This window comes from Bos grunniens, chromosome 1 (assembly GCF_055505025.1).
Source record: "Bos grunniens cultivar Pamir isolate PY7600 chromosome 1, Bosgru_T2T1.0, whole genome shotgun sequence".
NCBI lineage: Eukaryota > Metazoa > Chordata > Mammalia > Artiodactyla > Bovidae > Bos > Bos grunniens.
The window spans coordinates 27,531,951-27,557,289 of record NC_141165.1 but is presented as its reverse complement, the minus strand read 5'-3'; the positions used below and the strand labels follow the sequence as shown (position 1 = coordinate 27,557,289).

Sequence of the window (25,339 nt, the reverse complement as noted above, 5' to 3'; positions counted from 1 at the left end):
CCATCCATGGGATTTTCCGGGCAACAGTACTGGAGTGGGATGCCATTGCCTTCTCCCACTTACTCTGTACATAAGTTAAATAAGCAGGGTGACAATATACAGCCTTGACATACTCCTTTCCCAAGTTTGAACCATTCCATTGTTCCATATCTGCTTCTGACTGCTGCTTCTTGACCCTCAAACAGGTCTTAGGAGACAGGTAAGGGTGATCTGATATTCCCATCTCTTCAACAATTTTCCACAGTTTGCTGTGATCCACTCAGTTAAAGGCTTTAGCATAGTCAATGAAGCAGAAGTAGATGCTTTTCTGGAAACCCCTTGCTTTCTCTATGATCAAACTGATGTTGGCAATTTGATCTCTAGTTCCTCAGCCTTTTCTAAATCCACCTTGAACATCTGGAAGTTCTTGGTTCACATACTGTTGAAGTCTAGCTTGGAGAATTTTGAGCATTAATTTGCTAGCATGTAAAATGAGTACAGTTGTGCAGTAGTTTGAACATTCTTTGGCATTGCCTTTCTTTGGGACTAGGATGAAAACTGACCTTTTCCAGTTCTGTGGCCACTGCTGAGTTTTCCAAATTTGCTGACATATTGAGTGAAGCACTTTAACAGCATCATCTTTTAGGATTTTAAATAGCTCTGCTGGAATTTCATCACCCCCACTAGCTTGGTTTGTCGTAATGCTTCCTGAGGCCCACTTGACTTCACACTCCAGGATGTCTGGCTCTAGGTGAGTGACCACACCACTGTGGTTATCCAGGTCATTAAGATCTTTTTTGTATAGTTCTTCTATGTATTCTTGCCATTTCTTCTTAATATCTTCTGCTTCTGTTAAGTCCTTACCTATCAAGCCTGTCTTTATCATGCCCATCTTTGCATGAAATATTCCCTTGACATCTCCAAATTTCTTGAAGAGATCTCTAGCCTTTCCCATTCTATTGTTTTCTTCTATTTGTTTGCACTGTTCACTAAAGAAGGCCTTATCTCACTTTGCTATTCTCTAGAACTCTGCATTCAGTTGGGTATATCTCTCCCTTTTCCCCTTGCTTTTCACTTTTCTTCTTTCCTCAGCTATTTGTAAAGCTTTCTCAGACAATCACTTTGCCTTCTTGCATTTCTTTTTCTTTGGCAGATGGTTTTGTTTATTGCCTCCTGTACAATGTTATGAACCTCCATCCACAGTCCTTCAGGCACTCTGTTACCAGGTCTAATCCCTTGAATCTATTTGTCACCTCCACTGTATAATCACAAGGGATTTGATTTAGGGCATACCTGAATGGCCTAGTGGTTTTCCCTACTTTTTCAATTTAATGTGGAATTTTGAAATAAGGAGCTCATAATCTGAGCCACATTTAGTTCCAACTCCTGTTTTTGCTGATTGTATAGAGCTTCTCCATCTTCGGCTGCAAAAACCTAATCAGTCTGATTTCAGTATTGACCATCTGGGGATGCCCATGTGTAGAGTCATCCCTTGTATTGTTGGAAAAGGGCGTTTGCTATGACCAGTGTGTTCTCTTGACAAAACTCTGTTAGCCTTTGCCCTGCTTCATTTTGTACTCCAAGGCCAAACTTGCCTATTACTCCAGGTATCTCTTACTTTCTACTTTTGCTTTCCAATCCCCTATGATGAAAAGAGCATCTTTTTTTGGTGTTAGTTCTAGAAGGTCTTGTAGGTCTTCATAGAACCGTTCAACTGCAGCTTCTTCAGCATCAGTGGTTGGGACATAGACTTCATTTACTGTGATACTGAATGGTTTGCCTTGGAAATGAACAGAGATCATTCTGTCGTTTTTGAGACTGCACACAAGTATTGCATTTTGGACTCCTGTGTTGACGATGATGGCTACTCCACATCTTCTAAGGTATTCTTGCCCACAGTAGTAGATACAACAGTCATCTGAATTAAATTTGCCCGTCCCCATCCATTTTAGTTCACTGATTTCTAAGATGTTGATGTTCACTGTTGCTATCTCCTGCTTAACCATGTCCAATTTTCCTTGATTCATGGACCTAAAATTCCAGGTTCCTATGCAATGTTGTTCTTTACAGCATCTGACTTTGCTTTTACCACCAGACTCATCCACAACTGAGCATCGTTTCTGCTTTGACCCAGCCTCTACATCCTTTCTGGAGCTATTTCTCTGTTCTTCCCCAGTAGCATATTGGACACTTACCAATCTGGGGGGAGGCTCACATTCCAGGGTCATATCTTTTTGCCTTTTCATACTGTTCATGGGGTTCTCACGGCAAGAATACTGGAGTAGTTTGCCATTCCCTCCTCCAGTGGACTATGTTTTGTCAGAACTCTTCACTACGACCTGCCTATCTTGGGTGGCCCAGCACAGCTTGGCTCATAGCTTCATTGAGTTATGCAAGCCCCCTTGTCATGACAAGGCTGTGATCCATGAAAGAATTCATACCACTAAGATGGTCATATTCAAAAAGATAGATAACAAGTGTTGGTGAGAATATAGAGTAATTGGTACCATTATGCATTACTGTTATGAATGTTAAATGGTATACACATTTTGAAAAATAGTTTGGTGGGTCCTCAAAAAGTTAACCATAGAATTAACATATAATCCAGTAATTTGACTTCATTCCACACAAGAGAATTGAAAGCATACATTCATACAAAAATCTATACACATAGCATAATTATGTTCATAGCATAATTATGCTAAGGATGAAAAAATTTATTTGAAGCCCGTTATAAAAGATTTGGGTTTCCTAAGCACAGAGTACTTTGACTTTCACACCAACCCACTGCAAGGGCAGCATCCACCGCAGCCAACTATGTCATCCCCATGGCTCTTGCAGAGCAGGGGGAAGGGGAACTAACTGAAGCTTGCACAAATTACTGAGTCCTGAGTAATAAAGTCATTTGTCTCTGATCTAGGAGTATCTTATCTCATCTAAGGAGTATCGTATCTTTTGCCAGCTTCCATGAGACAGTGACAGGTTCACTTGTGAGCTTGCAAGTCAAGTAAAACCTTAGAAAATCCCAGTTTTTGACAGAGAGGTCTTGAGGCAATCAACTGGGTAAATGGTCAGGGAGACGACAGAAAGAGTAAAAAGGTGCCACATACGCACATATCAACTCATTATGCTATTCACCTAAAAAAAATACAAAGCTATATGTCAGTTATATCTTGATTTTTAAGCAAAGTTAGACTAGCTTCATTTTCAGACACAGTCAGGGACTCTAAGGGGTTGAGAAAAGCTTTTATTTCCCTTACACTGGCTTCTTTCACTTAGCATGTTTTCAAAGTTTCCACAGTGTGGGAACTCTTCCTACAAGCTATGCAACTGCTCTGTAAATCTAAAATTACTTCAAAATTTTAAAGTTTATTTAAAAAAATAAAGTAAGGAAGGTCAAACATGACTTTATTTTACCCCCTCTTCCCTCAAAGAAGAATATTACATAATAATAATGGGGTCAATTCTCTAAGAAGTCATAATGATTATCAATGTGTATGTGCCTAACAAGAGAGAGTTAAATACTTGAGACAAAACTGATAGAACTGCAAGGAGAAATAGAAGAATTCACTCTTACAGTTGGAGACTTTAACATCCCTCTATCAGAAGTGGCCAGATCCAGCAGGCAGAGACTCAGTACGAAATACCTGAACTCCACAGCACCACCAATCGACTGGCTGTAATTGACATCTATCGACTACTTCAGGCAAAAACAGCATAATCCATATTATTCTCAAGTTCACATGAACACTGATCAACAGACCACATTTTGGGCCATGAAACACACATAAACAACTTTTAAAATAGAAAACATACAGTGTATGTTCTCTGATGATGAAGGTATCAGTAACAGAAAGGTAGTCGAAAATTCCAAAAATAATTGGAGATTAAACAACATCTTCTAAATAAGATACAGGTTATAGACAAAATCACTAAAAAAATTTTAATATTTTGAACTAAATGAAAATACCACTTATCAAAATTTGTGGGATGCAGTGAAAGCAGTGCTTAAGGGAAATTTATAGCATTGAATGTATATGTTAGAAAAGAAAAAAAAAATCTAAAATCAATATATAATCTTGATATCTTTTGTATATCATTTTATATACCATTTTTATGTATAATCTTTTATATATCATTAAACTAGAAAACGGACTCCAGTACTCTTGCCTGGGAAATCCCAAGGATGGAGGAGCCTGGTGGGCTGTAGTCCATGGGGTCGCTAGGAGTCGGACACAACTGAGCAACTTCACTTTCACTTTTCACTTTCATGCATTGGAGAAGGAAATGGCAACCCACTCCAGTGTTCTTGCCTGGAGAATCCCAGGGACGGTGGAGCCTGGTGGGCTGCTGTCTATGGGGTCGCACAGAGTCAGACACAACTGAAGCGACTTAGCAGCAGCAAACTAGAAAAAGGAGGGCAAATTAAATCCCAAGTAAGCAGAAGAGAATAGAAATTGGAGCAGAGATCAGTGAAATTGAAAACAGGAAAACAATAGAGAAAATCAACAAGCCCAAAGCTTTTTTTTAAATATCAATAAAAACTGATAAGCCTCTAGCCAGGCTAAGAAAAAAGAAGATAAGATACAAATGACTTATATCAGAAATGAAAGAAGAGACATCACTACAGTGCACAGGGACATTAAAAGGACAAGCAACTCCTACAGCTCAACTCCAGAAAAATAAATGACCCAATCAAAAAATGGGCCAAAGAACTAAATAGACATTTCTCCAAAGAAGACATAAAGATGGCTAACAAACACATGAAAAGATGCTCAACATCACTCATTATCAGAGAAATGCAAATCAAAACCACTATGAGGTACCATTTCACACCAGTCAGAATGGCTGCGATCCAAAAGTCTACAAATAATAAATGCTGGAGAGGGTGTGGAGAAAAGAGAAAAGGGAACCCTCTTACACTGTTGGTGGAAATGCAAACTAGTACAGCCACTATGGAGAACAGTGTGGAGATTCCTTAAAAAACTGGAAATAGAACTGCCTTATGATCCAGCAACCCCACTGCTGGGCATACACACTGAGGAAACCAGAAGGGAAAGAGACACATGTACCCCAATATTCATCGCAGCACGGTTTATAATAGCCAGGACATGGAAGCAACCTAGATGTCCATCAGCAGATGAATGGATAAGAAAGGTGTGGTACATATACACAATGGAGTATTACTCAGCCATTAAAAAGAATACATTTGAATCAGTTCTAATGAGGTGGATGAAACTGGAGCCTATTATACAGAGTGAAGTAAGCCAGAAGGAAAAACACCAATATAGTATACTAACACATATATATGGAATTTAGAAAGATGGTAACATAACCCTGTGTATGAGACAGCAAAAGAGACACTGATGTATAGAACAATCTTATGGACTCTGTGGGAGAGGGAGAGGGTGGGAAGATTTGGGAGAATGGCATTGAAACATGTAAAATATCATGTATGAAATGAGATGCCAGTCCAGGTTCAATGCACGATACTGGATGCTTGGGGCTGGTGCACTGGGACGACCCAGAGGGATGGTGTGGGGAGGGAGGAAGGAGGAGGGTTCAAGATGGGGAGCACGTGTATACCTGTGGCGGATTCATTTTGATATTTGGCAAAACTAATACAATTATGTAAAGTTTAAAAATAAAATAAAATTAATTTAAAAAATAAAATAAAATAAAATTTTTAAAAAAAGAAAAGGATAATAATGAAACATTATAAATAATTATATGCCTACAGATTTGATAACCTAGATAAAACAGACCAATTCCTTAAAAGCCACAATCTGCCAAAACTCACACAAGAAGAAATGTACTGAAATATGTTCAGAAATATCTGAATAGACATGCATCTATTAAAGATACTGAATGTATAATTAATAACCTTCCCCAAAAGAAAGCACTAGGCTCTGAAAGGCTCAAATGTTTGGTGAGTTGTACCAAACATTTAAGAAAGATAGTAAACCCATTCTCTATAATCTCTTCAAGAAGATAGAAGCCAAAGGAATATTTCCTAACTCATTCTATGAGGCCAGCAGTAACATAATACTAAAACCAGACAAGGACATTACAAGGAAAAAAGAATACTACAGACTATATTTCTCATGAATAGGAATGCAAAAATCCCCAACAAAAAGTTAGTAAATAGAGTCCCCCAATGCATAAAAAAAAAATTATATATCACAACCAAGTAGGATTTATCCCCGGTATGCAAAACTAGTTCAACATTTGAAAATTAATTAATGTAATACATCACATAAATGGCTAAAAAAGAAAAATCACACGACTATAGCTGAAGATGGAGAAAAATCATTTGACAAAAATCTAACCCATTCATGATTCTTTTTAAGTTAAAGCAAATTAGGAATAGAGGAGAACATGAGTACTAAACAACTATCCTTGTCTCAAATGACAGTATCTTACATGTATAAAATCTCACAAAAGAAAGTATACAGATGGCAAGTAAGCTTCCACATCATATGTCATCAGAGAAGTGAAAATTAAAACAACAGTGATGTACCACTACATACCAATTAGAATGGTGAAACTCTAAAACACCACTCTCACCACCAAATGGCAGCAAAGATCTGGAACACTCATTCATTGATGGTGAGAATGCAAAATGGTACAGCAACTTTAGAAAACAGTTTGGCACTTTCTTACAAGACTAAATGTATTCTTACTATGTGATCCAGCAATTTCACTACTTGGTATTTACCCAAAGGAGTTCAAAAATGCAAGTCCAGGACCTCCCTTGTGGTACAGTGGGTACGAATCTGCCTACCAATGCGGGAGATACAGATTTGATCCCTGGGTCCAGGAGGATTCCACATGCTGCGGAGCAACTAAGTCCCTGTGCCACAAACACTGAGCCTGCGTTCAGCAACTACTGAAGCCCACTAGCCTAGAGCCTGTGCTCCACAACAAGAGACCACCACAACAAGACGACCACACACCACAACAAAGAGTTGCCCCCGCTCTCCGTAACTAGAGAAAGCCCGTGCACAGAACGATAACTCAGTGCAGCCAAAAATAAACAAACAAATGCAAAAAAATGTAAGTCCACACAAAGACCTGCATTCAGATATTTATAGCCACTTTATCCACAACTGATGAAACTTGGAAGCAACCAAAATAAACTTCGGTACACCCATACTATTCAATAATAAAAATAAATGAACTATCAAGCCAAGAAAAGACCTTAAATACACATTACCAAGTGAAAGAAGCCAATCTTAAAAAGCTGCAAATTGAATAATTCCAACTATAATAATATAATAATAATAATTCCAAAGCAAAATTATGGAGACCATGAAAAGATCAGTGATTGCCAGGGCTTAGGAAGGAGGGAAGGAAGAATAGGCAGAGCAGAGAATTGTTAAGACAATGAAACCATTCTGAATGATACTATAATGATGGATATATGCATTTGTCAAAACCCGTAAAAGTGTAAAAATAAATTTAAAAAATTATACCTATACACTATGAACTTTGAGTGATTATGCTGTGTCAGTGTAGGTTCATCAACTGCAACAAATGTACTACTCTGGTCTAGGAGGTTGATATTTGGGGAGGCTGTACATGGCGGGGAGCAGTATATGAGTTGTTGTTCAGTTGCTCAGTCGAGTCTGACTTTTTGCAATCCCATGGACTGCAGCACACCAGGCTTCCCTGTCCTTCACCATCTCCCGGAACTTGCTCAAACTCATATTCACTGAGTCCATGATGTCATCCAATCAGCTCATCCTCTGTCATCCCCTTCTCCTCCTGCCTTCAATCTTTCCCAGCATCAGGGAGAATTCTTCTTAATTTCTGCTCAATTTTGCTGTGTACCTAAAACTACCCTAAATAATTAAATCTATTATTTAAAAATGCAATAAACATATTCTCTCATTTGTTCTCTTAACTTTCTTAAAAGACAAAAGATTGTATAATGCAACAATTTTAATACTATATTTTTGGATTCATAACACATACAGTTGACCCTTGAATAACATGGGAGTTAGCGGCCCCAATTCCTACAGAACTGAAAATCTGCATACAGTTGGTCCTCCATATCTGCACTTCCACATCCGAGGATTCCATCAACCCCAAAATGTGTAGTAATGTAGTACATATTTATTGAAAAAAGCCCATGTATAAAGGGAATCATGCAGTTCAAACTTACATTATTCAAGGGTCAACTGTATAAATATAATACAGATGAGAGTATAGAACAAAGAAGAGGGAATGGAATTACATTAAAGCCAAGTTTCTATATGTTACTGAAATAATGTCAGTATTAATTTTAAGTAGATTGTGATAAGTTAAGATGCATACTGTGGTCCCCAGATATCAAACAGAAAAAAAATAACAAAATAATACAGTTTAAAAATCAATTGATTAAAAATCAGTTTTAACTGACACACACAAAAAATGTTTAACACAAAAGAAGTCAAGGAGCAACAGAGGAAAACAAGAGAGAGGTCAATTAGAAAACAAATATTAAAATGCTACGTGTAAATTAAATCATATCAGTGATTACCATAAATATCAATGGTCTACATATACCAAACTAATGGTAGAAACTGTTAGAATGGATGAAAAAGCAAGATCCAATGATGTATTGTCTATAAGAGACACACTTAAGATCAATAGTTATAAATGGATGTCTTAATAATCCATTCTCAATAATTGACATAACAATTAGAAAATCATCAAAAATAGAAAACACTTGAACACCACTATAAACCAGCTCAAACCTAATATATATGGAACACTCTATCCAATGAAAGCAGAATACACACCCTTTTAAGGTACGCATGGAACATTCTCCAGGATAGAACATATGCTAGGGCATAAAATAAGTCTCAGTAAATTGTAAAAAAGCTGAAATCATACAAAGTACGTTCTCTGAATGAAACAATTACTATAATAAACAACAGAAAGAACCCTAGAAGTTTTCCAAATATGTATAAATTAAGCACCTCACTCCTAAATATCCATGAGTTAAAGAAGAAACCAAATGAAATTGGAAAATATATTAACTAGGCAAAAACAAAATTTAAAGAATTATAGAAAATATTATAAACATCTTTATGGCAATAATAGGTAACCTAGAGGAAGTGTACATAGTCCTGCTGCTGCTACTGCTGCTGAGACGCTTCAGTCTGTCTGACTCTGTGAGACACCATAGACAGCAGCCCACCAGGCTCCCCCGTCCCTGGGATTCTCCAGGCAAGAACACTGGAGTGGGCTGCCATTTCCTTCTCCAATGCATGAAAGTGAAAAGTGAAAGTGAAGTCACTCAGTCGTGTCCGACTCTCAGCGACCCCATGGACTGCAGCCCACCAGGCTCCTCCGTCCATGGGATCCTCCAGGCAAGAGTACTGGAGTGGGGTGCCATTGCCTTCAAGACACAAATTACCAAAACTGACATAAGAGCAGATAGAATGTATAAATAAACCTACCCTGTAGGCTCCTCTGTCTATGGAATTTTCCAGGCAAATGTACTAGAGTGAGTTGCCATTTCCTTCTCCAGGGGATCTTCCCGACCCAGAGATCGAACCAGGGTCTCCCGCATTGCAGGCAGGTGCTTTACCATCTGAGCCACCAGGGAAGCCCAAAAATGGAATTAACAATTTAAAATCTTCCCACAAAGAACACTCGTTTCAAACAGACTCATTAGCGAATTATATTAAATGATTTAAAAAGAAAATAGTATCAATTCTTCTCTAATTTTCATAAAATAGGAGGATAAAACATGTCTGAACTCATTGCATGAAGCCAGAATTATCCTAATATCAAAGCCCAATGAAGACATCATAAAAAAGAAAAACTACAAGCCAATATCTCTCCTAAACACAAATGCAAAAATCATTAAGATAATATTAGAGAAGAGAATAAAACAACAAATAAGAGTGATTTTTACACCATGAGCAAGTGATAATTATTCAAGGAATTGAATAATTGCTTCAACATCCAAAAACTAACTAAATATAATACAGAATAAAGAACAAAACCCATATGATACACTTAAAAATACAGAAGAAAGCATCCACCAAAATCCAATACACATTCATGATATAAACTCTAAATAACCTAAGTCTGAAAAGCAACTTTATCAACCTGATAAAAGAAAAATCCACACCTAACATCATACTTCCCTGGTGACTCATATGGTAAAGCCTGGGTTCGATCACTGGGTTGGGAAGATCCCTTGAAGAAGGGAATGACTACCCTCTCCAGTATTCTTGCCTGGGGAATTTCATGGACAGAGGAGCCTGGCAGGCTACAGTCCATGGGGTCACAAAAGGTCAGTCATGACTGAGCAACTAAGCACAAAGGTTTAAGGTAAACAACCATACTTAGTGCTAAAAAGGATACAATTGACTTCTCCACTAAGATCAGAAAATTACATCCATAAAGGCTACAGATGTAATGCACAGCATAGGGGAAAAAACAAAGAAAGGAATAAGGCAAGAATTTCACTATGGCCACTTTCATGAAACATTTCACTGGAAGTGTTAGTCAGTACAATAAGGAAAGAAAAATAAATTGAAGGCATCCAGATAGGAACATGAGTACTAAACAACTATCCTTGTCTCAAATGACAGTATCTTACATGTATAAAATCCTAAAGAATACACAAAAACATTTCCAGAATAACAATTATAGCATGGCTTCAGGACTTAAGATCCATGTAGAAAAATTAACTATATTTCTATATACTAACAATTAACAATATGAAAATGAAATTAAGAAAATAATCCTATGCACAGTGAAGGAAATAGTAGTCGATACAAGTGGACAACCTACTGAATGAGAGCTGCTTAGCTGCTTAGCTGCTGCTAAGTCACTTCAGTCGTGTCCGACTCTGTTTGACCCCATAGACGGCAGCCCACCAGGCTCCCCCATCCCTGGGATTCTCCAGGCAAGAACACTGGAGTGGGTTGCCATTTCCTTCTCCAATGCATGAAAGTGAAAAGTGAAAGTGAAGTCGCTCAGTCGTGTCCGACCCTCAGCGACCCCATGGACTGCAGCCTACCAGGCTCCTCCATCCATGGGATCCTCCAGGCAAGAGTACTGAATGAGAGCAAGTATTTGCAAATTATATGATGTATATAGGGTTAATATCCAAATATATAAACAGCTCATACAACTCAATATAGCAAAAAACGAACAACATAATAAAAAAAACATGCAGAAGATCTGAATAGACTTTCCAAAGAAGACATAGAGATGGCTAACAGGCACAGGAAAAGATGCTCAACATCACTACTTATAAGAGAAATGCAAATCAAAACAACAATGAGATATCACCTCACATCTATCAGAATGACTATCACCAAAAAGTCTATAAATAACAAATGTTGGTGAGGATGAAAAGCAAAGGGAACTGTAGTACACTGTTGGTGGGAATGTGGATTAGCACAGACACTATGGGAAACATTATGGAGGTTCCTAAAATAACTAAAAATAGAAATATCATATGATCCACCAATTCTACTCCTGCTTATATATCTAAAGTAAACAAAAATGCTAACTCGAAAGAAATAGGCACCTCAATGTTCATAACAACACCATTTACAACAGCCAAGATATGGAAGAAATTTAAGTGTCCACTGACAGATGAACAGAGAAAGAAGACGTGGTATATATACACAGTGGAATATGACTCAACCATAAGAAAGAATAAAATTCTGCAAGTTATAACAAGATGGAGGGACACAGAGAGTATTATGCTTAGTGAAATAAGTCAGAAAGAAAAAGACAAATACTGTATGTTTTCACTAAATAAAACAAACAAGTGAATATAACAAAACAGAAACTGGCTCAACTGTATAGAGAAAAAACTCATGGTAACAGTGCAGAGAGAGAATGCAGAGGGGATGGTCAAGATTGGGGTAGGGAATTAGAAGCCAAAACTACTATGTATAAAATAAATAAGCTATAAGAATAAAGTTATAGCACAGGGAATATGATCAATATTTTATAATAACTTTCAATAGAATATAATCTATTAAAAATTGGATCACTATGTTGTACACCTGAAACTAATATAATATTGTAAATCAACTATTCTTCAATTTTAAAAAATCCAATCACAATACCACCCAAAATGATAAACTGCATAGGAATAAATTTAACAAAACAAGTATAAGGCTTATATACCACCAACAATAAAACATTGAGGAGATTAATTAAAGATCTAAATAAATGGGGAGACATTTATGATTCATGGTTGAAATCATGCTCATATTTAAAAGACTCAATACTGTCAATACAGAAATTCTTCCCAAAATTGATTTGTACATTCAGCATAATCCCTATGAAAATACAGCAGATATATATCAGAAATTGACAAACTGATCTTAAAATTCATATGGAAATACAAAGGACCTGGAATTACCATGACAATATTTTAAAAGAAAAAAGTTGAAGGGCTTATACTACTCAGTTTAATTCTTACTCAGAAGATACAATAATCAAGACAGTGCAGTACTGACATAACAACAGTCATACAACAATCTCCATAATAAAAGGCCTAAAGACTCCACACAAAAACTTATAAATAAATTCAGCGAGGTAGCAGGATACTAGATTAACATACAGAAATCAGTTCCATTTCTTTACACTAACAATGAAATATCCGAAAAGGAATGTAAACAAATAAAATACCTTAAAAAACTGCACCAAAAAATAAAATAAAATACTTAGGAATAAACCTGAGTCAAGGAGGTAGAAAACTTATATGCTAAAAAATATAAAACATTAACAAAGAAAATTAAAGACAATTCAAAGAAATGGAAATATACCCCATGCTCTAAGACTGGAAGAAGCAATACTGTTAAACTGTCATACTATCAAAAGCAATCTATATATTTAATGCAGTCCCTATCAAATTGTCCAGGACATTCATCAAAGAACTAGAACAAATAATCCTAAAATTTATATGGAAATATAAAAGATCCAGAATTGCCAAGCAATCTTGAAGAAAAAGAACAAAACAGGAAGCATAACCCTCCCAGACTTTGGATAATACTATAAAGCTACAGTAATCAAAACAGGATGGAGTTGGCACAAAATTAGACATACAGATCAATGGAACAGAATAGAGAGCCCAGAAATAAATCCAAATACCAAGAGTCGGACACAACTTTGCAACACAACAACAACCTATGGTCACTAAACCTTTGACAAAGGAGGCAAGAATGGGAAAAAGACAGTCTGACCAGCAAGTGGTACTGGGAAACTTGGACAGTTACATGTAAATCAGTGAAGTTAAAACACACCCTTACACCATGCACAAGAATACAGTCAAAATGGCTTAAAGACTTAAACATAAGACATAACACCATAAACCTCGTGGAAGATTTCATAGGCAAAACATTCTCTGATACATACTGTATGAATGTTTTTCTTAGGTCAGTCTCCAAAGGGAATAGAAAAACTAAACAAACAAATGGGATCTAATCAAACTTATAAGCTTTTGCACAGCAAAGGAAACCATAAATTAAATTACAAGACAACTTACAGGATGGGAGAAAAATACTTGCAAACAATATGACTGAGAAAATATACAAACAGCTCATACAACTCAACAACAACAAAAAGCAAACAACACAGTTGAAAAATGGGGAGAAGACCAAAGAAGACATGCAGATGGCCAACAGGCACATAAAAAGATGCTCATCATTGCTAATTATTAGAGAAATGCAAATCAAAACTACAGTGACGTAGCAGCTCATACAGTCAAACTGGTCATCATCAAAAAGTCTACAAATAACAAATGCTGGTGAGGGTGTGAAGAAAAGGGAACCCTCCTACACTTTGGTGGGAATATAAGTTCATGCAATCACTATGGAAAACAGTATGGAAGTCTCTCAGAAAACTAAAAGCAGAATTACCATATGATCCAGGTATCTCACTTCTGGCTATATACATCCAGACAAAACTGTAATTCAAAAAGATTCATGCAGGACTTCCCTGATAGGGCCAGTGGTTAAGACTCTGGCTTTCAATACAAGGGGTGAGGTTCAATCCCTGGTCAAGGAACTAAGGTCCCACATGCTGTGGGGTGTGGCCAAAAAAATTTTTTTAAAGCTACTCACGCTCCTATGTTCATAGCATCACAATTCACAATAGGCAAGACATTGAAACAATGTAAATGTCCATCAACAAATAATGGATGCAGAAGATGGAATGGAATACTACACACACAATGGAATACTACTCAGCCATAAGAAAGAGTGAAATAATGTCAGTTGCAGCAACATAGATACAACTACAGATTATCATACTATGTGATCTAAGTCAGAAAGAGAAAGACAAATACCACATGATAGCACTTACATGTAGAATCAATAAGATACAAATGAACCGCTCTATAAAGCAAAACTCAGAGAACAAAGGCAGTTGCCAAGGGGGAGGAAGATTAGGGGAGGGATGGACTGGGAGTTTGGGGTAGATACAAACAGTTACATATAGAATAGATAAACAAGGTCCTGCTGTATAGCAGAGAGAACTATATTCAGTATCCTGAGACAAACCATAATAGAAAAGAATATTTAAAAAGTATATATGTGTATAATTGAATCACTTTATGGTACAGCAGAAGTTAACATAACACTGTAAATCAACTATACATCAATAAAAAAACTATACTTCAATTTTTTAAAATTCCATTCACAATACCACCAAAACAAATAAAGCACTTAGGAATAAATTTAACAAAATAGGTGTAAGGCTTATAAACTGACAATAATAAAACATAAAGTAAAGATGATTAATTAAATGGGGAGACATTTATGATTCATGACTGAAGTCATGTTCATGATGGAAAGACTAAACATTGTCAAAATAGCAGTTCTTCCCAAAATGAGCTATACATGAATCTAGCAGGCATTAATCAGAAAATAACAAACTGATTCTAAAATTCACATGAAAATGCAAAGGATCTAGAATTGCAACAAAAATGTTTTTTAAAAAAACAAAGTTGAGGGACTTACACTAGCTTCAAACCTTACACAAAAGATACAATAATCAAAACAGTGTGGTATTAGCACAAGTATAGTCATACAACAGGTAAATTAAACTGAATTATGAGACAAAAGCAAATCTTTAAATTTATGGTCAATTTATTTCTGATAAAAGTTCCAAGACAATTCAATGTAAAAGGTATAGGCTTTCTAACAACTGAATAAATACATTCAAAAACTAAACTTAAACTATTAGTTCACACCATAGACAAAAAACTAACTCAAAATGGATCAGAGACCTAGATGTAACAACTAAAATTTTTAATTTCTTTAAAAAAGCAATGGCAAGAATCTTTATGACTTTGGTTGAATAAGCGGTTCTTAGATACAATACCAAACTTACAATATATTTTTATTTGGTATTTTGAGGGTCATCAAAATGTAAAATGCGTGCAATTACCAATAAATCACCAATAAGAATTTTATGAAATACACTTAACACTAATACGTCATTTATACCTCAATAAAACAATGGAGGAAAGTCCATAAAATGAGATAAAAATATGTGCAATTACATATAAAATAAAGGATTTACATCCAGAATATACAAAGAAATTTTATAATTCAAAAATAAGGCAAAAAAGATAATTTTTAAATGGACAAAATATTTGAGCAGATATTTAACCACAGAAGATACATGATATAAGCTCAGCTTAATAAGCTCATGAAAAGATGTTCAACATCATTAGTCATTAGAGAAATGCAAGTTAAACCACAATAACATAACACAACACACTCAACTAGAGTGACTGTAATCAAAAAAGACAGTATCAAGTGCTGGTGAGAATGAGGAAAGACAAGAACCTACAAGCATTGCTTGTGGCAATGTAAAATGGTACAACCAATTTGGAAAACCATTCCTTGTGAAAGCTGCTCAGTTGTATCCAACTCTTCATGACCCCGTGGACTACAGCCTGCCAGGGTCCTCTGTCCATGGAATTCTCCAGGCCAGAATACTGGAGTGGGTAGCCGTTCCCTTCTCCAGGGGATCTTCGCAACTCAAGGATCAAACCCAGGTATCCTGCATTGCAGGTGGATTCTTTTTACCATCAAAGCCACAGGGAAGCCCAAGAAAATTGAAGAGGGTCGCCTATCCCCTCTCCAGCAGACCTTCCCAACCCAGGGATCGAACCCAGGTCTCCCACACTGCAGGCGGATTCTTTACCATCTGAGCCACCAGGGAAGCCCACAGTTTGGGGGATTTTTTAAGTAAAACATTCCATAGTTTGTTTTTTTTTAAGTGAAACATAAACCTGCCCTTCGACCCAAGAGTCACATTCCTTGGAATCTATATGCAATATCTGAAAACATATGTCCCCACAAAAACATGTATATGATTGCTCATAACAGTATTATTCCAGAGAAGGCAATGGCACCCCACTCCAGTACTCTTGCCTGGAAAATCTCATGGATGGAGGAGCCTGGTAGGCTGCAGTTCCTGGAGTCGCTAAGAGTCGGACATGACTGAGCGACTTCACTTTCACTTTTCACTTTCATGCATTGGAAAAGGAAATGGCAACCCACTCCAGTGTTCTTGCCTGGAGAATCCCAGGGACGGGGGACCCTGGTGGGCTGCCATCTATGGGGTCTCACAGAGTCAGACACGACTGAAGCAACTTAGCAGCAGCAGCAGCATAAGGAACAAATGGCTATGATATGTCTCCAGAGCAAGACATAGGATCACTTGCTGCTGCTGCTAAGTCACTTTAGTCATGCCCGACTCTGTGCGACCCCATAGACGGCAGCCCACCAGGCTCCCCGGTCCCTGGGATTCTCCAGGCAAGAACACTGGAGTGGGTTGCCATTTCCTTCTCTAATGCATGAAAGTGAAAAGTGAAAGTGAAACTGCTCAGTCGTGTCCGACTCTTAGCGACCCCATGGACTGCAGCCTACCAGGCTCCTCCGTCCATGGGATTTTCCAGGCAAGAGTACTGGAGTGGGATGCCATTGCCTTCTCCGATACGATCACTTAGTAGTGTTCAAAAACATTTAACTTTAAATAATTGACTTTAAATATTCCTTATCTTGAGGAAACCTCAGAGAATCCCAAATAATGACCTACAATTTTCAAAAATATTAATAGCTTGGAAAACATCAAAAGGCTAGCAACTGTCCCACGTAAAAGTTAATGGAGACATGACACCTGAAAGCAATACATGATCCTGACCTGCATCTTATAGGCCAACCTGCAGAGGGCAGATTGGATGAAAGCTGTCAAATGGTACAAACTTCCAGTTATAAGATAAATAAGTACTACAGATGTAATGTATAACATGATAAATATAATTAACACTGCGTATGTTATACATGAAAGTTGTTAGGAGAGAAAATTCAAAGAGTTCTCATCACAAAGAAAAATTTTTTTTCTATTTCCTTAGTTTTGCATCTATAGGATGTGAGGGATTTTTCTCTAAACTCACTGTGGTAATCATTTCATGATGTATATAAGTCAAATCATTATGCTGTATACCTTAAACAGTGTTGTGTGTCAATTAATATCTCAATAAAGCTTAGGGGGAAATACTAATAAAATTAAAAAATTTTAAAGTAGATACAAAGATATATAGATTGAGATATATTTAAAAAGGACATTATTGGTACAGTTGACAAAACTGGAAAATGGACTGCAGATTAAAGTATGGCATCAATGTCAAATATCTTTAATTTGATAAATGTTCTAAAGATATATAAGAATATTCTTGTTAGCAAATATAAACTGAATTAACCTGAGGTAAAGAGTCCTAATGCATAAAACTTACTAATGATTTAAGGAAAAAAAAAAAATATATATATATATCATCACATACCTCCTGTGATCTTTCTGAGAAACAGAAATAAAGACTAATAAAGCAAGTGAGGCAAAATGTTAAAAGTTAATAAAGGATAAATGGAAGTTCTTTATATTATTTTTGCAATGTTTCCATAAGTTTGGGAATATTTCAAAATAAAGCATTAAAAGTTCAATAAAACAGCAAGAGACCAAAACTTATTTGACATGACATTTCTGAGCAACAGCCAGTATCATGCTCAATAGGCAGACACTGGAAGAGTCCCACCAAAGTCTAGAATAGAAAAAGATGCCATTTTCCACTAGTATTTGACATTGTATTGGAGATACTAGCCCACAAATTAGACCAGAGACAGGAATTAGATGTTTACAGTTTTGAAGGGAGGGAAAATAAGACCATTTGCAGACCATATGATTGTAAATGTAAAAAATAACTGAGAAAAAAAGAATACCATAAGAAAGCTGAATACAAAATTAATATACAGAAATTACTGCCTTTCACTTATAACAGAGAAGCCCAAGTATTCAATTAAAAACAAGCCAAACAAATCGCTATTTAGCTCCAGCTTCAGTTTCAGCCTCAACATTTAAAAGCCCAAATAACTACTTTAAGGACAGTTTTGCCATTCTTAAAATGGTAAGACATTAATGATCTTGTGATCACTTAGTCCGTCATCATACCTAATCAGTGGAATACTTCAATAATAACAATGCTATTCACTCCTCAGTAACGTGTTTGGGAAGTAACAGAAAGCACAGCCTAATAAATCAGAATTATCCAGAATTACTGTGAGCTAAGCAGAAAGTGAGTGGGCCACTATCATCATTCTGCTTCAGGCAAAGACAAGGGTGTATAAGAGATATCTGAAGTTGCCTTTTCTTATACAATGTTTTCATATAAAAGCCAGTATTGCACACTGGGAAAGTTCTCTCCAATAACAGAAAAAGAGTTAATGTACTTTGTGGATAACAGTTCCAAATAGCAATAAGCTCTAACATTTTTCAGAAAAAAAAAAAAACACAATATTTTGCCATTTCAGGAAGAAAACAAATCCCCTGTATTATGTGTGTAAATACATAAAAAATGATCTTGTCACATCACCACTGGATTGGGAGCTGATGGAGAGTTGAAGGGAGCTACAGCTTTAACTATGCTATTTAGATTTTCTAAAATATGTAACCAGGTATTAATCCTGAAGTGAATAAAAATAAATAAGAATGTTTAAAAGCTAGTTATGCATTCTTAGAGAATAACACAATGGCCCTCATTAGTGCCAATGTCAAGAGAACTGTCAGGCCTGGACCTCTGGACCTGTGTGGCTCAGAGTCTCAAATGAAGGAAGAAAGCATTCACAGTGCTCAGATGCCCAATGCTGAGAAAACTCCTGAGTTCCACTTGGTGATGTCCGTCTTTTGCCTGTCTTCCTGTACCCAAGTTCCCTCACTCTTCTTCCCCAAATGGGACGGCAGCCACCCTGTACCCTACCCAGAACCAGGATTTATTTGCTAATTCTGCACCACAGAGGTTGAAGCAGTTCATACTGACTGGATATTCCATGTTGATTGATACCAAGAAAGGCCAACGAGTGGGCCTGATAAGGTACCCCTTTGGGTCTCTTAAACAAAAATGAAGCAGAATGAAAGATATTTAATCTGGTGCAAGCCATTCCTGAATTATACAGATTTTATGCTGTGAAAACACCTAGAAAAGTACTTTCTAACAGATCAGACCCCTTTTTAGGATGATGAAGAGGATGATAATGATGATATTTTTTACCATTCATTACCATGTGTCAGGGATTGTTCAAGAGACTGAAAATAGCACTGACAATGTCAGGTGGGAAAGACGTACTATAAATATTATCAACTATTCACTAAACACTCAACCAGGCTCCAAAAACATCTTATGTAGATTATTTCACAACCCCTCTGCACAGTAGATGGCACTCTCCCCACTTCACATGTAAGGAAACTGAGGTTAGTGAAGGTGCAATGACTTGCCCATGATCACTCAATTAGAAAGAGGCTGAGCAGAAGAGGACATCAGGTGCATCTATGCCAGGTCTCCAGTAATTGCCTTTGTCTCAGTCCAGGTCCTCATTCCCTTGGAAGGGAAGCTCACACTGAGGAGTCACTGAGGTCTGGACAATGAACCCAGATGTGAAAGTGCTGAGGTCAGGAGAGCAGCAGACACAGGGTGGCACCAGCTAAGGACTGGTACCTCCACATTCAAAACTGCAATACCCATTATGCCAGGAGCCCCAAGCCCCACCAGATGTCCTGGCCAGCTTTCAGTTGTTCATCTGTCTCTTAGAACATGGAACATCCACACTCTCTCCTGAACAGAGCCCCCACTATTCCCAGACCATGGAGTATTCAAATATCACCAAAAGAACTCTCCAGGACAAAGGAGTTGTTTCCTGCAAGTTCCCATTCTTTCCCTCCCCACCCCACCTTCTGTGCAAATAAAAGTAGCAGCGCAGATGCTCCTATTGCTTGGGAACATAGAGGTTGGTGACAATGGCATCCACCTTCACCTCATGGGAACTCAGGAGGGTCCCTCAACACTGATGTAGAGCTGGCCCAGGTTCCACCAGCCACAGCCCAGACCTGAGTCACCACCACAAGGGAATTTCTTAGCCAGTAGACAAGAACACCAGAAAGCCAGCCATAAACTCGGATGCAGGCCAGAAGTGCAGAGAAAAGCACTGAATTTAAGCCCAGGAAGTTTCAGTTCCCTTTATAACTTTGTCACCAATAAGCAGGGGCCTGACTTCAAGCACAAACTGCCCTCTACCTAAACACCTCAACTGCTGAATGAAAACAATTTTAGTGATCTTAAACTTTGGCATAACACAGAATCTTTGTGGAGGTGCTTAAAAAGAATTCCTCCATCCGTGGCTTCAGGAACTCTGTTCAGTGGTTCTGGGATGGGGCAAAGAATCTGCATTTCACAGTAATTGGCCAGAGAAGGCCGGTGTCAGCCAATTCACACACCAGTAGTTTAAATGAGCATCAAGAGAGGCCCGATTTAAACAGAATTCTGTATAAAGGAATGCTATGCAGCCCTCAAAATGAGAACACATAAGCTATTTTGTTAAAAAAAAAAAAAAAGAGTGAGAGATCACATGGACATGGGTGGAAGGAAATCCTTTGAGACCATATGACAGTGTTGTTGCTGCCGATGCTGCTGCTAAGTCACTTCAGTCCTGTCCAACTCTGTGCAACCCCATAGATGGCAGCCCACCAGGCTCCCCCATCCCTGGGATTCTCCAGACAAGAACACTGAAGTGGGTTCCATTTCCTTCTCCAATGCATGAAAGTGAAAAGTAAAAGTGAAGTCACTCAGTCATGTCCGACTCTTAGTGACCCCATGGACTGTAGGCCACCAGGCTCCTCCATCCATGGGATTTTCCAGGCAAGAGTACTGGAGTGGGTTGCCATTTCCTTCTCCAATGCATGAAAGTGGAAAGTGAAAGTGAGGTCGCTCAGTCCTGTCTGACTCTTAGCGACCCCATGGACTGCAGCCTACCAGGCTCCTCCATCCATGGGATTTTCTCGGCAACAGTACTGGAGTGGGGTGCCACTGCCTTCTCCCTTGACAGTGTTACCTATCCTGAAATCATTATTGGATGTTTTCATCCATTAATACTGGAGAAGCTGAGCCATACCTTCCCTTGGTCACCAAGATCCGCTGCACAGATTCACCTTTGAACTGATCTTCAGATCAAAGGCGCCGACCTCTTCATTATCTTGAGGGGAGCCTGATGTCGCACACTCAGCTAGGCTAGTTTCTGGCTCCTGAGTAAACTGGTTCGTCCTTCGGCAAGACGTTTCATCAACAGAAAATTGCGCTAAAATGGATACACCTCTCCCATGTAGTTTACGTCAAAATTGCTGCTGCTGCTGCTAAGTCGCTTCAGTCGTGTCCGACCCTGTGCGACCCGATAGACGGCAGCCCACCAGGCTCCACTGTCCCTGGGATTCTCCAGGCAAGAACACTAGAGTGGGTTGCCATTTCCTTCTCCAATGCGTGAAAGTGAAAAGTGAAAGTGAAAGTGAAGTCGTGTCTGACCCTCAGCGACCCCATGGACTACAGCCTTCCAGGCTCTTCCATCCATGGGATTTTCCAGGCAAGAGTACTGGAGTGGGGTGCCATTGCCTCCTCCGACGTCAAAATTAGAGACAGTAAACTCAGTTCGGGCTTCCCAGCTGGCTCAGCGGTAAAGAATCCGCCTGCAATGCAGTAGCCGCAGGAGACATGGGTTCGATCCCTGGGTGGGCAAGATCCCCTGGACAGGGGACTTTATTCCAGTGGAGAATCCCATGGACAGCGGAGCCTGGTGGGCTAGTCCACAGGGTCGCAAAGAGTCGGACAAGACTGAAGCGACTTAGCAGGCACACAAACTCTTGGTTCAGTTAATGGAAATGTAAAGATAACCATCGTCGTGCTAGCTATATATCGTGATAGATATATAAGCTGATCCTGCAGGGGCTGCTATTAAGACAGTCAATTCTAACATTGCTTTTCCTTTTTCAACTCCGCTGCAAGGATCTGACAGTCACTGACAACGCAGGCAAACAGAGGCTTAAGGATGTCATCCAAAACCTGCTTCCCTCCAGGCTCAGCTGGTAAAGAATCCGCCTGCCATGCGGGAGACCTGGGTTCGATTCCTGGGTTGGGAAGATCCCCTGAAGAAGGGAAAGGCTACCCACTCCAGTATTCTGCCCTAGAGAATTCCATGGACTATATAGTCCATGGGGTCGCGAAAAGTCCGACACGACTGAGTGACTTTCACTTTCACTTTTCACTTTCCAAAACTTCACCTCACTATTGGACCAAAAGAAGATAAAAGGTCACTGCCAGGGCGAGGTCTCAAGGGATGAGAAAACTACATCTCAGGGTCCTGGTGCAGCATTCCTCTGGTGGGACTTGAAATTTAATCGGTTTTCCTGTTCAGGCTTTCCACTTCTGAGGTCAACACGGGGAAAGCCAAACTCTTGACCCAGGAAGCCTAGTCCTAGAGCTGCATGATTGCTCCGCCCTCTTCAGGCCTACAAAAGTATTTGTCTACCTTGAACTACCCACCACAGCTACAGCTCTTGCGCAACACAGACGCCTCCATTTCTGTGGGCGGAGCCTAGGAAGGGGCAGGAATAAACGTGAGGCTGCTTTCCGACTCAAGTTCCGCCGGCGTCGCTCACGACATCCTTTGCCCACTCCTGTGCAAACCCGTCCGTGAGAGGTGCGGAAGGCTCAAACACGCAAGGCCAAATCCAGCAGTTCCCCTAGACGCCAGGACTGAGTGACTCCCCAGAGGCAATCCGAGTTCCGAAGACTCGTTCCTCATCCCACGGTCCTGCGCCCCACCGCCCCGCGTCGGCCTGTCATTACCTGTAGGACAGAACCCTTCCTCTCCCTAGGCCCGCGGCGACATTGAAATGATGGGCAGCCGGCCCCACAGCTCCAGCGCTTCCTCTGCAGACCAGTGGGAACAGCAGGCCGAAGGACCCGGCCCTGCCAAGCGCCGTCGAACGGAGGAGCCCACGGACCACGAGTTCGAGGTAGCGCCCAGAGTGGACAACGTGATGGGGACCCCAGACATGGGAGCGCTCACCTCCCTGGTGATTCTGGCCGACGGCTATGCCCTGCACCTGCCCCTGGACGAGGTCGACCTGGTGCTGGAGCCCGAGCCCACATCCGTGCTGCAAGTTTCTCTCGGGGATAACACCCTCATACTGATCCCTGGAGCCCTCCTCGAATTCCTAGAAGGGGAGAGCCACTCAGCCCTTGGTCTGGAACAGGGCTCTTTCCTGAACGCTCCTGGGGAATGTGTCGCCCTCGAGCAGGGATTCTATGGACCTGTCCCAGAGATCGCCGGCCAAGAAGAGGTCTATCAGGAGGACGCAGACACTGTGTTCCCACCGGCTGGGATGAATGCAGCCGCCAGCTCAGTTGCTGGGCTCCTCCTTTCCCCTAGAAGGGCATCCGACCCAGACTTCGTGGGCCTAGCCCCAGAGCCCTGGCCTCAGGCGCCCAACCCTATTCCAGAGAGAGGTTCTCCTCACCACCAAGACAACCTGGACTTGCACGTTCCCGAGTTCTTCCCCGACTCACCACTCCAGCCTCTACCTCCCTCTCCTTGTCCAGGTTCTCACGAGCGCCCCCAACACCCTCCTGTTCCTGCTCGAAAGGCCCAGAGACGCCTGTTTCAGGAATGAACTTCCTCCCACAATTCTTAGCCACCGTCTGGGACCAGGATGGACTGTTCTGGTGACTGCTGTTTGTATGTTGCCCACCCAGCCAGAATCACAAGGTCGTGATGGGTTTTGGATGCACGCTGTCTTGCAGAATTTTGCAGCAGTTGCAAAATTTACATCTAGCTGGCTAGATCCCTGGGAAGGAAGCTCACCTGGGCAAAGAAAAGCCTCTTGAAACACAGCGTGTTTTAAGACAGCTACTTAGGTTTTTCTCTAGGGAGGTCACCCCTAAGCAGCTCTAAGCCCCCCCAACCCACCCCCCCTTTCTCTTCAAAGTCAAGTGCCAGCACTTTTCTTTAAAATGCCATCCTTTCCCAGGCACCCTATGACTGCCCCTCCCCCTTGTTTTCCCCCCAATAGAGTAATTACTAGATGTGTTTTGTTCAATGTAGTTTTTGGCCCTAGTGTCCCAACTTTTCTAGATGGTGGCTCTAGCCCGTTTGGGGGATCTAGCCAATTGTTGTATGTGCACAAATGTTTGTTGGATACAAAACAGAGAATGGGGAACAATGATTATGGCCCTTCTTTTTGAATGACTAGGTTGGCAAGTGGTTTACTTCTATTGCTAGCTTTGTAAGGGTAGTTTCCAAAAAGAACCAACTGTTTTTCGTTTTTCTTACATACTTTTAATACAATTCTGTTGTCATGGAAAAGTTTCTAATTCTAAAGATTCTGTGTTTTTGTACTTGTAAGATCCTAAAAATGTTTGTACATTGCTACTGGCATATAGAAAAAATTTGCTCTTATGTTGGTCTGGTATCCAGAAAAATTATTTAATTTCTGCAATCATTTATCTGTAAATTCTTATGCTTGACTGATAAAGATAATATCTTTATCAGATAATAATAAAGATATATCTATCTTTATAGATATTTTTTGTGCTAAGTCGCTTCAGTCGTGTCCAGTTCTTTGCAACCCTATGGACTGTAGCCCTCCAGGCTCCTCTGTCCTTGGGATTCTCCAGGCAAGAGTACTGGAGTGGATTGCCATGCCCTCCTCCAGGGGATCTTCCCAAGCCATGGATCAAACCTACATCTCTTATGTCTCCTGCATTGACAGGAGGGTTCTTTACCACTAGCACCACCCTGGAAGCCCAAGAAAGAAAGTGTTAATCACTCAGTTGTGTCCGACTCTTTGCAACCCCATGGACTGTAGCCCGGCAGGCTCCTCTGTCCATGGAATTCTCCAGGCAAGAATACTGGAGTGGGCTGCCGTGCCCTTCTCCAGGGGATCTTCCAAACCCAGGGATCAAACCTGGGTTTCCTGCATTGTAGGCAGATTCTTTACTGTC

The 25,339-nt window shown here is 39.7% G+C and overlaps 1 protein-coding gene across 1 annotated transcript; it reads left to right on the top strand.

The window, feature by feature from the left end:
- The first annotated feature begins 19,523 nt into the window (after nucleotides 1-19,523).
- Nucleotides 19,524-24,933, top strand: LOC147379187 (proline-rich protein 23C-like). The gene has a single exon (XM_086368134.1). The coding sequence runs from the start codon at nucleotides 23,230-23,232 to the stop codon at nucleotides 24,007-24,009; it is 780 nt and encodes a 259-aa protein (XP_086224260.1). The 5' UTR covers nucleotides 19,524-23,229; the 3' UTR covers nucleotides 24,010-24,933.
- The last annotated feature ends 406 nt before the right edge of the window (nucleotides 24,934-25,339 follow it).